This window comes from Crotalus tigris, unplaced genomic scaffold (assembly GCF_016545835.1).
Source record: "Crotalus tigris isolate CLP2741 ecotype Arizona unplaced genomic scaffold, ASM1654583v1 scf7180000017625.6296891, whole genome shotgun sequence".
Taxonomy (NCBI): Eukaryota; Metazoa; Chordata; class Lepidosauria; order Squamata; family Viperidae; genus Crotalus; species Crotalus tigris.
The window spans coordinates 477,420-491,276 of NW_024096520.1; the positions used below are offsets into that span (position 1 = coordinate 477,420).

Consider the following 13,857-nt stretch of genomic DNA (forward strand, 5'->3'; position numbering starts at 1 on the left):
CTCCCCAGTTTTGCTAGCTGAGGAATTTTGGGAATTGAAGTCCATCTTAAAGTTGTCAAAATTGAGAAATACATCTGTATTCATCTGGTTCGCAGCCAGAAGATTATATAACTATGCATGTACCAATGAGGTAGTGATAACTGTTCAGCCCTAATTCATAGTTGGATGGAAGACAATGCAGGCTAGACAGGAGTTGATACTACATTGATGTTTTTAATATGATTTGGAATCAGATGATTTTCAAGAACCACCAGGTGGAGCAGTTTACATTAAGAAATTCCCACTGTATCAGTATTGTTATCATACAAAGAGAAAACATGGAAACTAATATTCAGCGTATCAGGATAATATTCATAACTCAGGATTGAAATGAGGGGTCCCTGGTACTCTCTCAGCTCGATTTTTTTTTTTTTTGCAGACATTTCATTACCTAAACCAGGTAACATCATCAGCCACTAGTACTGATAATGTTGCTTAATTGGATAATGAAATGTTTGCAAGAAAACAACTAAGTTCAGAGTGCACCAAGGACTCCTAATATCCAGTGTATTTGTGCTTAATTACATTTAAAATTAAATTGAAGCATTTTACCTGGCTTCACTAACCCTAACCCTGACAAGCCATTTGAAGACCTGCAACCTGAAATAAAAGCATCTTTTGTGCTAAAAAAATAGATGTAATTCTCTTAGCAAACACTCTGAAGTAAATTCCATAATTTGTATGTGCTTAGTCCTTATGGTTTATGAAGTTCTATATAAAATAAATGCAATATTCCTTAAATATCCCCACCCTTTAAATCCACATTAAATCTGTTGCAATCAAACAACTGCATAGCACTTGACATACAGCTGTCAATCCAAATAAGGTAAATTATAAAAACAATGGTGTTATTTAATTAAAGGTAAAGGTTTCCCCTTTCCAGGTGTGCCTGATTCTAGCGGGTGGTGCTCATCTCCATTTCTTAGCCAAAGACATTTCCATGGTTACTGAGGTGTAAAGAATGCTGTTAACCATCCCACCAAAGTGGTACCTATTTATCTACTTGCATTTGCATGCTTTCAAACTGCTAGGTGGGCAAGAGCTGGGGCAAATAATGGAAGCTTACTTATGCAGCGCTCAGGTCTTGAACCCATACTGTCAGATTTCCAGCAGATAAACTCAGTGTCTTTGACTGCTGAGCCACCCTGCCCATTATTTAATTACATAATTAAAATAAATGCAATGTATATGATTACTCTCTGATCATATATTTAATCATTTCCCTTATTTCTACAATAGTTCCATTGTACCATGGTTAATGCTATCAAAAGTTGCCAAAAGATCAAAAAATATTAACAGGGAACTCCTCCCCTACGATGGCGTGCTAAATGACGGGCAATTCTTTTTCTCCTGTTGATGAAGAGCTGATTTTGCCACCTAAGCTATTTGGTGGGTCTGCTCCCTGGTTTTTAAGGAGAGACTAGGAAGGACACAAGACAATCTTCAGATGATCGTGCCCCCTGGAGAAGAGGGGGGGGGTCTTGATGGCCACAGTTCTTGGTAAGGAGCTCAGATGGGAAGGTCTAACCTCTTGCCAACATTTCCTTCAGTTATTTGTGTGTGCGTGCGTGTGTGTGTGTGCGTTTTAATCACATCTGGATTTTAATTGCATCTTTTGAAGCTTTACTCTCTCTTGATTTATGACTAATTGGCTTCTGGCCTCTTTTATAACTCCTTGCTGGACTTTTACAACACTTTTTCTGCTCTTTTACTGTTTACTGTTAAATTCTAAATTATTTTCACTTTAGCCATAAGGTTAATATATTTCTTATGGCAGTGAAATCATCCAATTGGACTTACATTTATGTAGGATTATATTGCATTTTTTCTAGTTTTTTTGAAAAGAGCGTTGATATTTATTTTTTAAATTTTTGATGGGAAAATTTCCCTTTCTTTAACCCCTGGTTTATCTGTTTCTCTTCTTGAAGGAAGAATAGTGTGATTCTCAACTGTTTTTAAAGGAGATAAAATTTTATGGAAAGCATTTGAAAAAAGAATGTAACTGGTTTTATTTAAAAATGTAAAAAAAAAATTGAGGAGTCAATAGCAGTTGTGCAAACTCAAGATATCCAAAAGCAGAAAATAACTTGGTTTTCAACTTGATGAATTGGAACCTGATTTTTGCTGTCTGATGTGAAAAAAATATGGATCTGCCAGAAAAGATCGAAAAGAATATGAATAAAAGAAATTCTGAAGTAATGAAATTGATGAAGGATGGACTGAACTTTCTTGTAAGAGGAATGCTGTGATTTAAGGAGAATTTTTCAATGATGGATGTTGCAGAGATATTTACAAGAGAGATTTATAAATTTTGGAAATGAGATACAATTGTTGGGAAAGTTCCCAATTAAAAACCTAAGGAAAGGTATCATTATTAAGAGCCAATTGAGGGTATTTCATCCTGAACAAATCAAGAGATACTGTAATGATCGGGATGATTTGTGGGTAAATAAGAAACCATGCAGGCTTTCTACAAATAAATCACAATAACAGACTGTTAACAAATTGCCTTGAACTTTATCAGTGCTGTTTTTTAACCTATTAACTATTTTTCTTTCACATATGTAATGTATACAGGTCAATTGGGTTGCAAATAGACACAGTATCTTATAAATTTTGAACCTGCTTTGCAAGGCGGAAAAGCTATTATTGTGGCAATAGATTTGTCAATGTTCAACTAGGGGGATAATATGAGTTTTTTTGTTTTTTTTAATACACATTTTAGTGTTATTGTCTAATTTTGACTTTATTAATTTTTTTTCTTTTGGATTTTGTATTTTAATCTTCTGAATAAAATAAAATTGAGAAAAAAATATCAACAGTATTGCACTCTGTCTCTCTGCCATTAGGGTGCTAAAACCAATTCCACGCAAAATGTTTTTCATCTAATAGCTAAGAAATTGCATTGTCAGAGATAAAGCGAGAGGCATATTAGTGCTTAAGAAAGGGCCAGTTATGGAAGATGGTTTTCTCCATCTTCCTAATAATGCCTTGCTGAGGCAAATATAGGCATTATTGGGACAATTTATTTTAGGGCTCTTTGGATTATAACTTATAACCAACTGGATTATAATACATTCTCTGGATTAGAACATCTGCCTTTCATTTAATTTTCAAAGAGGTAGGAACATATTTATGTCCATTTTGAGAATTCAGACAGGTAACTATCCTGTGAACCCTTGGTTTCTCTAAAGACCTTAAAGAGCAAAGTTTTAGATCCACTGAGTGGACACTTGGCAACCAAAAAGCCAATGTAACCTCTCCTTAAATCTATATACTTACTAAAACTGTTGATTATTGAAACCTTTAACTGGATGAAATGGTGCACCATAGGGCAACATTTTTGAAACCAAAATACTTCAAGTGCGCTAATTTAGACAATGGTATGATCCCTGTAGAATTTGGCACATTTTATAAAAAAAATTATAATATAAAAGTTATAAAACAGTTTATGACAAAATACAAATTATCGTAAGACATTTCCTATGCTGATGTTTCATTGTACTATACAGTTCAGCATGGGCTATTTTCAAGGCAGATAAATCTCTGAATGGATCACAAATTTTCCAGTGGAAACAATACATTACAAACTCTGTCATTATGAAGACATTGAGGAATCGGATAAAGAAATATCTCTGAATCGATGGGTAAATGGGTCACAGGTTGTCTAGTAACACTTTAAAAGACATTCAGAAAAAGAAGAGATAATACTGTCATAAAACAATTCCATGAAATCATTTCAAGGACAAATATTTTATTTTCAGAACATTCTTAGTATTTTCATTAAGTTATCATTTCTAGGTAATGCTCCAATTTGAAGGTTGCAGCAAAAGGCATCTTCTGCTGCTAATGAACAGCCAGTGTGGTACATTCTCCTTTCAAAAGATCCTTCTATGTTTAGGTGACAGAGAATGAAATATTTCCTTTTTCTCTGTCTTGGCTTGTCTCACCACAAACAAGACAAACTGGCCATTGTATTCACAAGCAAAGACGGAAAAAAAAGTCATATATTGAAATAAGTCTTTGCTGCTCTCTGGGGTGTGTGTGTTTCAAATACATAAACTGGATCAATTAAGCGGTTGCTAGTTACTTATTAAGTATTATTTAACAAAAGAAAACCCAATGATTGCATATTCGTGCTTGGTTCAAAGTGGAAGAACTTCTGGGGAAATTTGGAACCAATTCTAAAAAGCTAAAAAAAGTGTCACCATCAATTCCCGCCCCCTCTTTCAACAAGAAGATTACTATCTTTTTGGCAAATGTTCTCAAGGTAGCTTCATCATCTTTGCAACACATAGAATCCATATTAAACGATTAAGAAATGTATCCAGTAAAAACTATTAAACAGTAATACCATAAAAAGATGGGAAGTAAAAAAGAGCAACTAAAAGCTAGTAAAATCCTAAATCTTAAACATTGTGCCAATAAATATGTATTTCAACAGAGAATAGTAAAAGGGCGATGGAAGAGCTAAATTTGTCAACTGAATGTAGTCCAGAAAGGTTAGATTTTAGCTGTCATTATTGTCAGCCAGAGCAGCAAACAGAATCGTTAAGGGCTGAAGTCCAACATGTCCAGAATGTACCATATTAGGGATGGATGGGCTAGACAGACATGAGTTCCAAAGCTGTAGGGCACTCTTTGAAATTCATTCTTCTGCGTAGGTATACAATTACCAAAGGCAGGGATGAGTGGATGTGAAGAATTTTACACATTTCTAAAATTAAGAAAAAGTGAGAATAAGTATTTGCAAGATGGTTGGGGGAGAGCGAGAAATAAATTATCTTGCACATATTTAACCTTCTAAAAGAAAGGTGGCATAGACATGTAATTATTTTTTAACTCCCCAAAAAGATACTGGATAATAAACATGGCTTCCTTATCTATAGTTCGTTGAAGAAACCATACTTGCTGAATTTACTTATTGCACTAACGGGAAGTATAATTTACTTGGTTTTCATAGAATCATAGAAGATAAAGATTGGAAAGGACCTCGGAGACCATCTCGATTAACATACTGCTCAGGCAGGATTTTTTTACTGACCCCGTAAATGCCGGCGTACAAGGCGACCCGGCGTATAAGACGACCCCCGTCTTTATAGCCGGGCCGCATTCCTAGAACGTCGTCTTATACGCCAGAAACTACCAGTATTTCCGGCGTATAAGATGACTCGGCGTATAAGACGACCCGTCTTTGGCGCCGATTTCAGCGCTCGCGGAAGTCGCCTTATACGCCGGCATTTACGGTAATTATTTCTGACACATGGATATCCAATTGTTGCTTAAATATGTATAATAAAGAAGTACCTTGCCTCCTGAGGCAGTCTGTTCCATTACTGAACAGCATTTACAGTTAGGAAATTCCTCATAATTTTTTCCTTCCAGTTTTTTTGTGGTTGATTGCTTTCCTCTGAACATGTTCCAGTTTGTCCATATCCTACATTCTATACTTCAGTTGATGCAGTCTAGGGGTGTATTTCCTTGTTTTGCAATTGCATCATAGCTATCTTATATTCAGACATTCATCAAATTCACTCCACTTTTTATTATTTACACTGAAGAATAATGACTAAAAAAAGTATTTTACTGCTAAATAATACTGAGCATATACATAAATGCCATTGGAAAGATCTTTATATTGTCACTTTACAAGTTAGGATTAAGCTTTGTAGGACTAGTTCGAGATGCTGACCCAGAACTGAATGGCAACTAGAACTTTTGTAAGGCAAAGACCGAGAAGATTAACAAAGGGAAACTCACAGTTGTATTTTCTAATTCCTCCTGGAAAAACAATATAATGATGTTCAAGCTGTTTTTTGTACCCCTGACAATGTAGGCCTCTGTCACGCTTGTTCTGAATAAGTGCTGGACAGTTTTGCAAATGCAGCAGCATTCTCTTTTGGCAGGCCTCCATTATACAGCAAAATAGGAAAATAGCTCCTACAAATATAAGGCATGTAGAACTTTTTTTTACCGGTACTATTTGACAAAGGTACATCAGACTGATAATTCTCTTCTCTTACAACTCATTTATAAAGCAATATATAGCATTCATTGCTGTTTGAATGTGGATGTCACAGAATAATTAAAATGGAAAATATAATTCCTTGATCAAACGAATGATTAAAAAGTAGTCCTGATTTTTTTTTTTAAAAAAAAAGTGGAAATGTGAAGATTTTGTCCTTTAATAAACTACCATGGAAATTTCAGCCAAAGTTCTGACTATAATTTGTGAATGCATGGCAGATCTTTTCAAGATAGTGTCATTTTAAACAAAAGGATGCAGATGTTTTGGTATTAGCCTTCTTAAAATGCTAGACTGGCGGTGCCTAATTAATTCTACTCTTTAGAGCTAGTGGATGGCAGCTTTTTTACTTCCCATCCAGCATTCGAATACAGGAATTAAAGTTTAATATTTTCAAGTTTAACAGAACACAAGATAGGCTACAAATAGGTGAACATGTTGCAGCACTAAGTACCGTTATTTAAATAAAAAAAGCAAAATGCCTGCACTTCTTCATTTTTTGACAAAATTAGATATAATGGTAAAGCCTGCCTCATTGCTTATTGCATTTTTATGTTGACAAAACAAGTTTTTGAGCAAAGAGAATTTGCTACTTTTGTGAAGTGGTAAATCATATGGTTTGCAGTTTCTTTGAAAATAATGAATAATTAAAGAAAGTGCAACAATTAGGAAAAAAAACATGTTTTACCACCCCACAAAAGTACAGAATTCTTACTTCACTTCTACATATTCAAATAATGGTGATAATTATACAGAGGGCGAAAGTTCAAATTCATTGTAATCCCAGTAACAAAAGTGACTATCCATATAGATTAGCAATTTGTAAGCTGTTTAGAAAGACGGTCAACAGACAAATTAGCATAATTTTCTCTATTATTGGCCTTAAATTCTGTTATGACTACATTAATACCTGATGCAGAAAATAAATTTATAATCATTTTAGTTCAATTATAGTATTCAAACTCGTAACTCTCTTAACCAAATGGCTGCCTAGTTATGAATATTCACACACAATATATTCATGTTTACTTTAAACAAACAAAAAAACAACCATGATTAACAATTTATTTTCAAGAACCATAATATATGATTATAGCTTTAGTGTGATTTTCTCATCAATATTAAAAACGGTTAACTTATATGATAGCCATACTAAGCTTTTATAATAAAAAGTAACTGCAATTTCTAGCCAGACATATTTTTAAAAGTAACAAGGGATAATTTTATTAAATGTGAGGGAAATCATATGAGGTTCATATCATAAAGCAAACAACTGCATTTTACTGAACCAGGCAGAACCTAGACTTTGTAAATATTGTAAGTATTCCTTATAAAGATTTACAATCAAAAAGCAGTAATTAGCCAGCCAAGATTTTAGGTTATCACAAATATTCAGTCTCTAATCAGTTTCAGCTTCTGAAAAATCTTAGTTTTTTGGGGAATAAGTAGATGCAGATTAGCAACCACAAGGAATTGGGCTTCTTTTCAGTAGAAACAAGGAAATGGGCTTCTTTTCAGTAGAGACCTTATCATGAAAACCCCTCCCTTCCTCCCCTAATCTTTTATTAACTCCTCCTCTCAGCTGGTTTCTCCATTTATTTTCCTCCTTGCTCCCAAAGAAGTAAAAACCATGTAGGCTTGGCAGGTAGGTAGAAGCCAGTTAGAAGCAATTCTACCTGGCTTTCTACTTTTATATTTTGCTGAAAACCTGGCATCTCTCATCTGGAACACTACTTCATGGCTCTTGGGTAAGTATTTGTTTCTGGGAATGGGCTGTTATGTACAAACTGAAGTACCACAGGCTTTTTCAAGGAGAATTAGAATATAGCCTTTCTACAACAATTGGAATGTTTATCTGGGATAGGAATTAAAAAATAAATTAAATTCCATAAAAATATTGAAATGAGACAATTGTCACATTTTAATGCTTTTTAATTTCTCGTTACATTTAATATTGGTAGAAACTGTACCTCTGAAATTGTGAACTAGTAATTCTTAAAAATATAAAAATAAAAATTTAATTTTAATTAAATGTAATTATAAAATGTAAGAAAAGTATTCATGACTCCTGGAAAATAGTATTTGGGGAGAATGCACGAGACACATCTAAATTAAAGACTTAATCCTTGTATTTTCAAATATTCTTTCTAGTGACTATTTATATTGCTTTTCTGTTTGTACGAATATGAATATCAGAGCATATTTGCCAGCTTGTTCCTTGGCAAGAACACGTTACAATTCTTTTAGAGCAGGTTCTCTGAAGAAAAAAATTTGCCCCTCAAGGTTCCTTATGTGGGGGAAAAAATTAAGCATTGTACAATACCAACTATAATGCTATAAAGGAATGGTTTGGGTTTTTTTGAGCTCTCAGATACAAATGAGCTTATTCATAGTGCAAGCCCAATTCAATTCGCCCAAAACTGCTTTTTTTTTTTTTTTTTTTTTGGCGCACCCCTGAATGTGGCTGGCTTCCTTTCCTCTCAATGAGACGCGAGGCAAATGACGTTGCCGGCTTCCACGCGTAACACATCCGGACGAGCAGAAGCTAAACTATGGTCTGCTGGCTCATCGCTTCTGCACGCCGCTCTGTTTTGCAAACCGCTGTTCGCTGGGTTGCGCCGACCCAGCCAGCGATGGTTTCCCTAACCTAAGTTGGTGGGAGCGGGTCTGTCTCGCTTTACAACCTCTCCTTTCTTCGAGTAAAACCGTACCGGACCCATTAAGAACCGCAGCGCCGAATTGCCCTCAGCGTGATTAGAACCCGGCATTCCTTCGCTCCCCCCTCCCCCCCCGGTTAACGGTCCGGCCAGTCACGTGGCGAAGCCCCGAATGCCGGAGAAGTAGGCCATGCGGTTGCCGGGGTGGGACAGGGAGGGCGAAGCCGGGTGGTGATTGGAGAGTCGTCGGCTGACCTTCCGCGGAGGCCCCGCCCTTTTCGTAGCTCCGGGGGCGTAAGGTTTATAAGCGGGGATGCGAGCGGGCGGGCGGGCTTGAGCTGCTTTGGCTGCTGAGGTGAGTTGATGGGGAGGGGGTGGGGCGGGGAGGGGAGGGGCGGGACGGGACGCCGGGACGGGACGCCGGGTATGAGGGACAGCTCTGGATGTGGTGCCGATGGAGCGCGGAGCCTTGATCCTGGTGACCGAAGGATGTTGAGGGAAAGCGAGACAAGCCCTGTCACGGTCGCAATTCTACGAAGGATGTCTCGGGAGCTTCGGTCCGCCAACATGGAGGGCTTAGAGCGGAGGATGACCCAGCGCTGCCTCGTCACTAGTCCAAGCCAAGCTGGCTGCGGGCACTGAGGGGAGATCCTTCTTTTTTTGACTCTGACAGAGAAGGAACTTTACTGGCTTCTCTTTTGCCCTTACCTGCTTTCAAAAACATGGGAGGTGGGCTGCGAATTGTGTCTCCACCCGTTTTTCCTGGGAATTGGACTGCTGCTGCTGCTCCTTTGGAGAGGTTACTTAGGAATGGCTTTGGGAGTCCCTAGTAGGCTTTGAATGGGGTTGTGGGGCTGCAATCCTTTAATTACCTTAGAGTAAAGGGAGTGCTTGTTTCTCTTTGGAAAGAGGAAAAAATACTGATTTCTTTACCTTTTACTCCTCCTGTCATCATTCCACTGGATGTTGAAATAACATTTGTAAAATGTATAATCTTCAAAAGCACACACACTTACAAAACTCTGTTATGTGTGTGTATACACATATACCAGAAGCATGCACACACATGCCTACAAAGGTACTCCAAGATCTGTTTCTTCTGCATGGGAGGGCTTCTATCCCTTTGGAAGTTTGTATTTTATTTCAAGGGATGCTGGTGCAGTGTAGCCTTGTTCTACTTTATGTGTTAACTGTCATCATTAGTAATTAGCATAGCCAATAGTAATTATTCTGTGCTTCCCTGGTCATCAGAAGAAAGGAAGGGCAGAGATTTTGCTGCTTTCTCTCCCCTTTGTCTCTCTATAGCAGTGGTTTTCAACCTATGGGTCAGGACCCCATTTGGGGTCGAATGACCATTTCACGGGGGTCGCCAAACAACGCAGTCCGCCATTTTTTCCCCCTTTTCCTTAGCTGTGCTACTCCCTTTTCTTCTATTGGCTTTTGAAAGCCAATAGAATAAACTCTCTTGAATAGAGTCTAATTCTATTGGCTTTCAAAAGCCAATAGGAATTGTCCAGGCTGTCTCTGCCCTGCTGAGCCCGCCAAAAGTCCCATTCTGCAAATGGTGCTGCACCAGTTGAGTAGTCCTTGACTTACGACCGGTTGAGTAGTCCTTGACTTGCGACCGGTTGGGATCACGGCATTAAAAAGGTTGAGAACCACTGCTCTATAGGTTGCTGCTAACATTTCATTCCAGATCCTGTTTTTTTAGTGCATGTTACAAGAGGCTTCTTAAATATCTCTTTGGAGTTTTAAAGAAGCATTTGGAATTCTGTATATGAAACAATCTTGTATTTTGGGCTTGGTGGGAAATGTGGATATGGCTGTTAGCACTATACTAGGGCAATAATAGCAAGTCAGGAGAAATTTAAAAGTGAGGAATGTTGGTTCTTCTAGGACTCTGATTAAGAAGCTATAAAGTCTGCAATTCCTTAACATTGAAATACTGTAGTTAGTATCCTTGAGAATTCTAAATGATGCCTGCATTCCATATTTAAAGGAGAAAATAGTTTTTGTGTTGAAAGTTCTGTGGTTCTGGAAACATCTTTAGCATTGCAGTATATACAGCAGATCTACTCCCTCAATTGCACTCACATATTTATGCAGCTGCTTTAAAGAGGTTGTGAGGAGGGAGCAGCTAATCAGTACCGGTTTCTTTGCAGCCCTAGCCGTTTCAATGGTGCAGCTTTCACAGTCTCCACTTCGCCGCCCTTCACCTTCATGCCACTCTGAGGAAGGGGAAGAGAAGAGCATGAAACCAGATAAGCAGCAGGTGACCCAAGGTCCTCCAGGGGATAACCAGCCTCCCATGAGCCCCCTGCAGGCAGCTTTGAATTCTGCAGCTACAGCTTCTCAGGCATACGAGACTTACATTGATAATGGACTTATCTGCTTGAAACACAAAATCAGGAATATTGAGAAAAAGAAGGTAGGTATATTTTCTAAACTAACAGAGTGCAAGAAATAATACTGTAAGACCATAATAGCTTTTACTATATAAGCTGCCTTTGCTTACGACTATCACTTTTTATAGATTTGTAAAGCAAAGTGCTCAGGGGAAGTAATCTATATTTACTGCTTATAAAACAATAATTTGCTCTATTGGTCCCAAATAAGTGTATGGGTAGTTACTTTTCTTTAGATATTTATTTTTTATTTATTTATTTTTATTTTATGAGACTTATATACCGCTTTAAGTGCAAGCACTCTCTAAGCGGTGTACACCAGTAAGCAATGTATATATATATATTTACATTGCCCCCAACAATCTCAGTGGGCTTAACATTCAATTTTAGGATAGCTTTGTGGCTACAGAGGAATGGCTTTTAAGTAGATATGGCATACATATTTATTTACTGTGTCCTTTATTACACAACTGTCCCTTGTAATAAAAAAGTATAAGTTGCTACATTGAATTACTGTGTAATTTTTGTGCTGTCAGTATAATGAAACCTGCCCCACTGGAAATAACTTCATGCTTCATTAGTGCCTTTCCTTCTATTGAAAGATGGCTTTACAATACAGCTGCAAGACATTTGAGTTTAAATATGTTAAAAGGGTATAGTTTTTAATTATAAATATATATTATCTCTAATCACGGTGCTTTTGATGTTCTAACATTTTTATTCATGAACAGCCCTAAAATACTGTGTTTACAGAAATGTTAGGTCGTATTAGCTCTGTTTGCAATCACCTTTATAGAGCTTGGACTGCAACAATGAATTATAAAGGGTATTTTTTGATTGATTGTTTCATTGATGCCTAATGCAGTGTGCTTAAATATCTGGTATATTAAGATTTTATATTGATATATAGTAGCAATGAAGGTTGCAATTAATGATTGTGTGGTTCAAGTTTGGCCTGTGTCTGAAGAAAAAACTTGTTCATACTTGTTTGACTTGTGTTTGCAGTTCAAATTAGAAGACTATAGGGATCGCCTGAAAAGGGGGGAAGTCCTTAATCAAGATCAGTTGGTAAGATTTCTGTTTTTATCTCTGATTTTTACAGTTTTATAAACATTTTTTATATCCACTCTTGATCAGTTAAATGGCACTTGGTGGGAATGCCACATGTGCATATATCTAGCTAGCTAGACTAAATTCCTGCTTAACTTTAGAAACTGAGTGTATATAAGAAAATTCTTGAGGAATTTTTTTAAAGACTTAACAGAAAATATAGGTTATGATAAAATGAAATCAAGTTTGACACTAATGGGAATGAAAGGCTTCCAAGAAATGAAACATGCTGCTTTCAGTGAAAGTCTGCATGTTTCAAGTTCCCCACCCCATTGATAACCTATAATTTACTTAACCTTGGCTTGTTGTATTCTAGTTGATAAAGGTATAAAGTAGTGGTACTGGGTTCAAACAATATGCTAAACAACAAACTAGCCAACAACATTTTAACTTAACATGTTTGTGCAAACCATAACTTAAACCACTTAAACACAAGAGCTGTGGACATTGTAAGTAGAATGGATCTGTCTCATCTGCTCTTTATTTCCTGCAGCATTGTCTGAGTACCTTGCAGTATAACCAAATAATATGTTTCTGGGTGTTTTAAGAGATTTCAAAATTTAAGATACTTGAACAAATTTGGTTAATCTGTATGCATTAGCAAAATCAATTGCCATGATCTTTTGAATAGTACCATAATGCAGACTGTTACAATCTGGGAGCCTTCAGTTGTATTGGGACCACGGCTCCTAAAGTTCCTCAGATAGAACAGCAAAAAGTAATCAAATGTGATGACATTTGGAGGATTCCTTGTGGGACAGAATTAACGTTTGGTAAGAGGAAACTTGTGCTAAAGGTTTTCTGAGTGGCATTTGAAGTACTTTAAATGATTTTACAAGGAATGAACGATATGGTAGATCATACTTGCTCATGTAATTCGTGAAAATAAAACACTATGATATTTTATAGTATATTGTCTTAAAAATATTATATAGTTGATATTTTCTTAATTGTTTACATGCAGGGGTATCCTACTTGCATGTGGTCTTGGACAACTAGTAATGTAGCCCCACAAGATAATATAAAAAAGGAAATGTTGTTATTTATATTAATTATGTTATACATTTTATATGTGATCCAAAACAATCTTCAGTCAATATGGCCTAGCCAAAATATTGGACAACATGCTTTAGAGTTTAATTCTTCTTTTACAAGGGTTCGGTTTAAATAGTTGGAACTTGATTCCAACTAGGCCATGCAAAGTCTGTTTTGAATTCATAATAGTGATATTGGCAAAAACAAAGAGATTGAATAATTTAAAGTTTTGTTTCATGTACTGTGGCATAAAGAAGAGTTGTGGCTGATCTAGAACTGAGGTATAAAGATGAATTAGAAAGTTTGGGTTAGTATTTCTTGGTATTGTATTTGCTTATTGCTAAAATTACAAAAGCATATTTTAATAGCAAGGATCCAATTTAGACATGCAAACCAATTTGCATTATTCCAGGTTCCTGTTGTGGAAATTACTATTATTAAATTAAATATTTAAATATCTTCTATTTTAAGCCACTATGAGGCAATGTAGAAATTGGTAAATAAAAACACAGAAAAGTTATAATGGATAAGGAGGAATAAAGAAATAAATTAGAATTGCTGCGGTAATAATCATGTGTTCAATATA

General features: G+C 36.4%; 1 protein-coding gene across 10 annotated transcripts in view; it reads left to right on the forward strand.

The window, feature by feature from the left end:
• Positions 1–7,446: 7,446 nt before the first annotated feature.
• Positions 7,447–13,857, forward strand: part of CAPRIN2 (caprin family member 2) — a 37,554-nt gene continuing 31,143 nt past the window's right edge. For 8 of the 10 annotated variants that reach the window (XR_005555496.1, XM_039333234.1, XM_039333247.1 and 5 more), the window contains exons 1-3: positions 9,181–9,450; positions 10,884–11,149; positions 12,132–12,194. Coding sequence is in view for 9 of the 10 variants with exons in the window: in XM_039333234.1 (XP_039189168.1) it covers positions 9,444–9,450; positions 10,884–11,149; positions 12,132–12,194 (336 nt within the window). In the remaining variant the exon portion in view is untranslated. Of the gene's footprint in view, positions 7,813–8,963; positions 9,077–9,180; positions 9,451–10,883; positions 11,150–12,131; positions 12,195–13,857 lie in introns of those variants that run through there. The other 2 variants (XM_039333269.1, XM_039333277.1) reach the window with 2 other exon arrangements.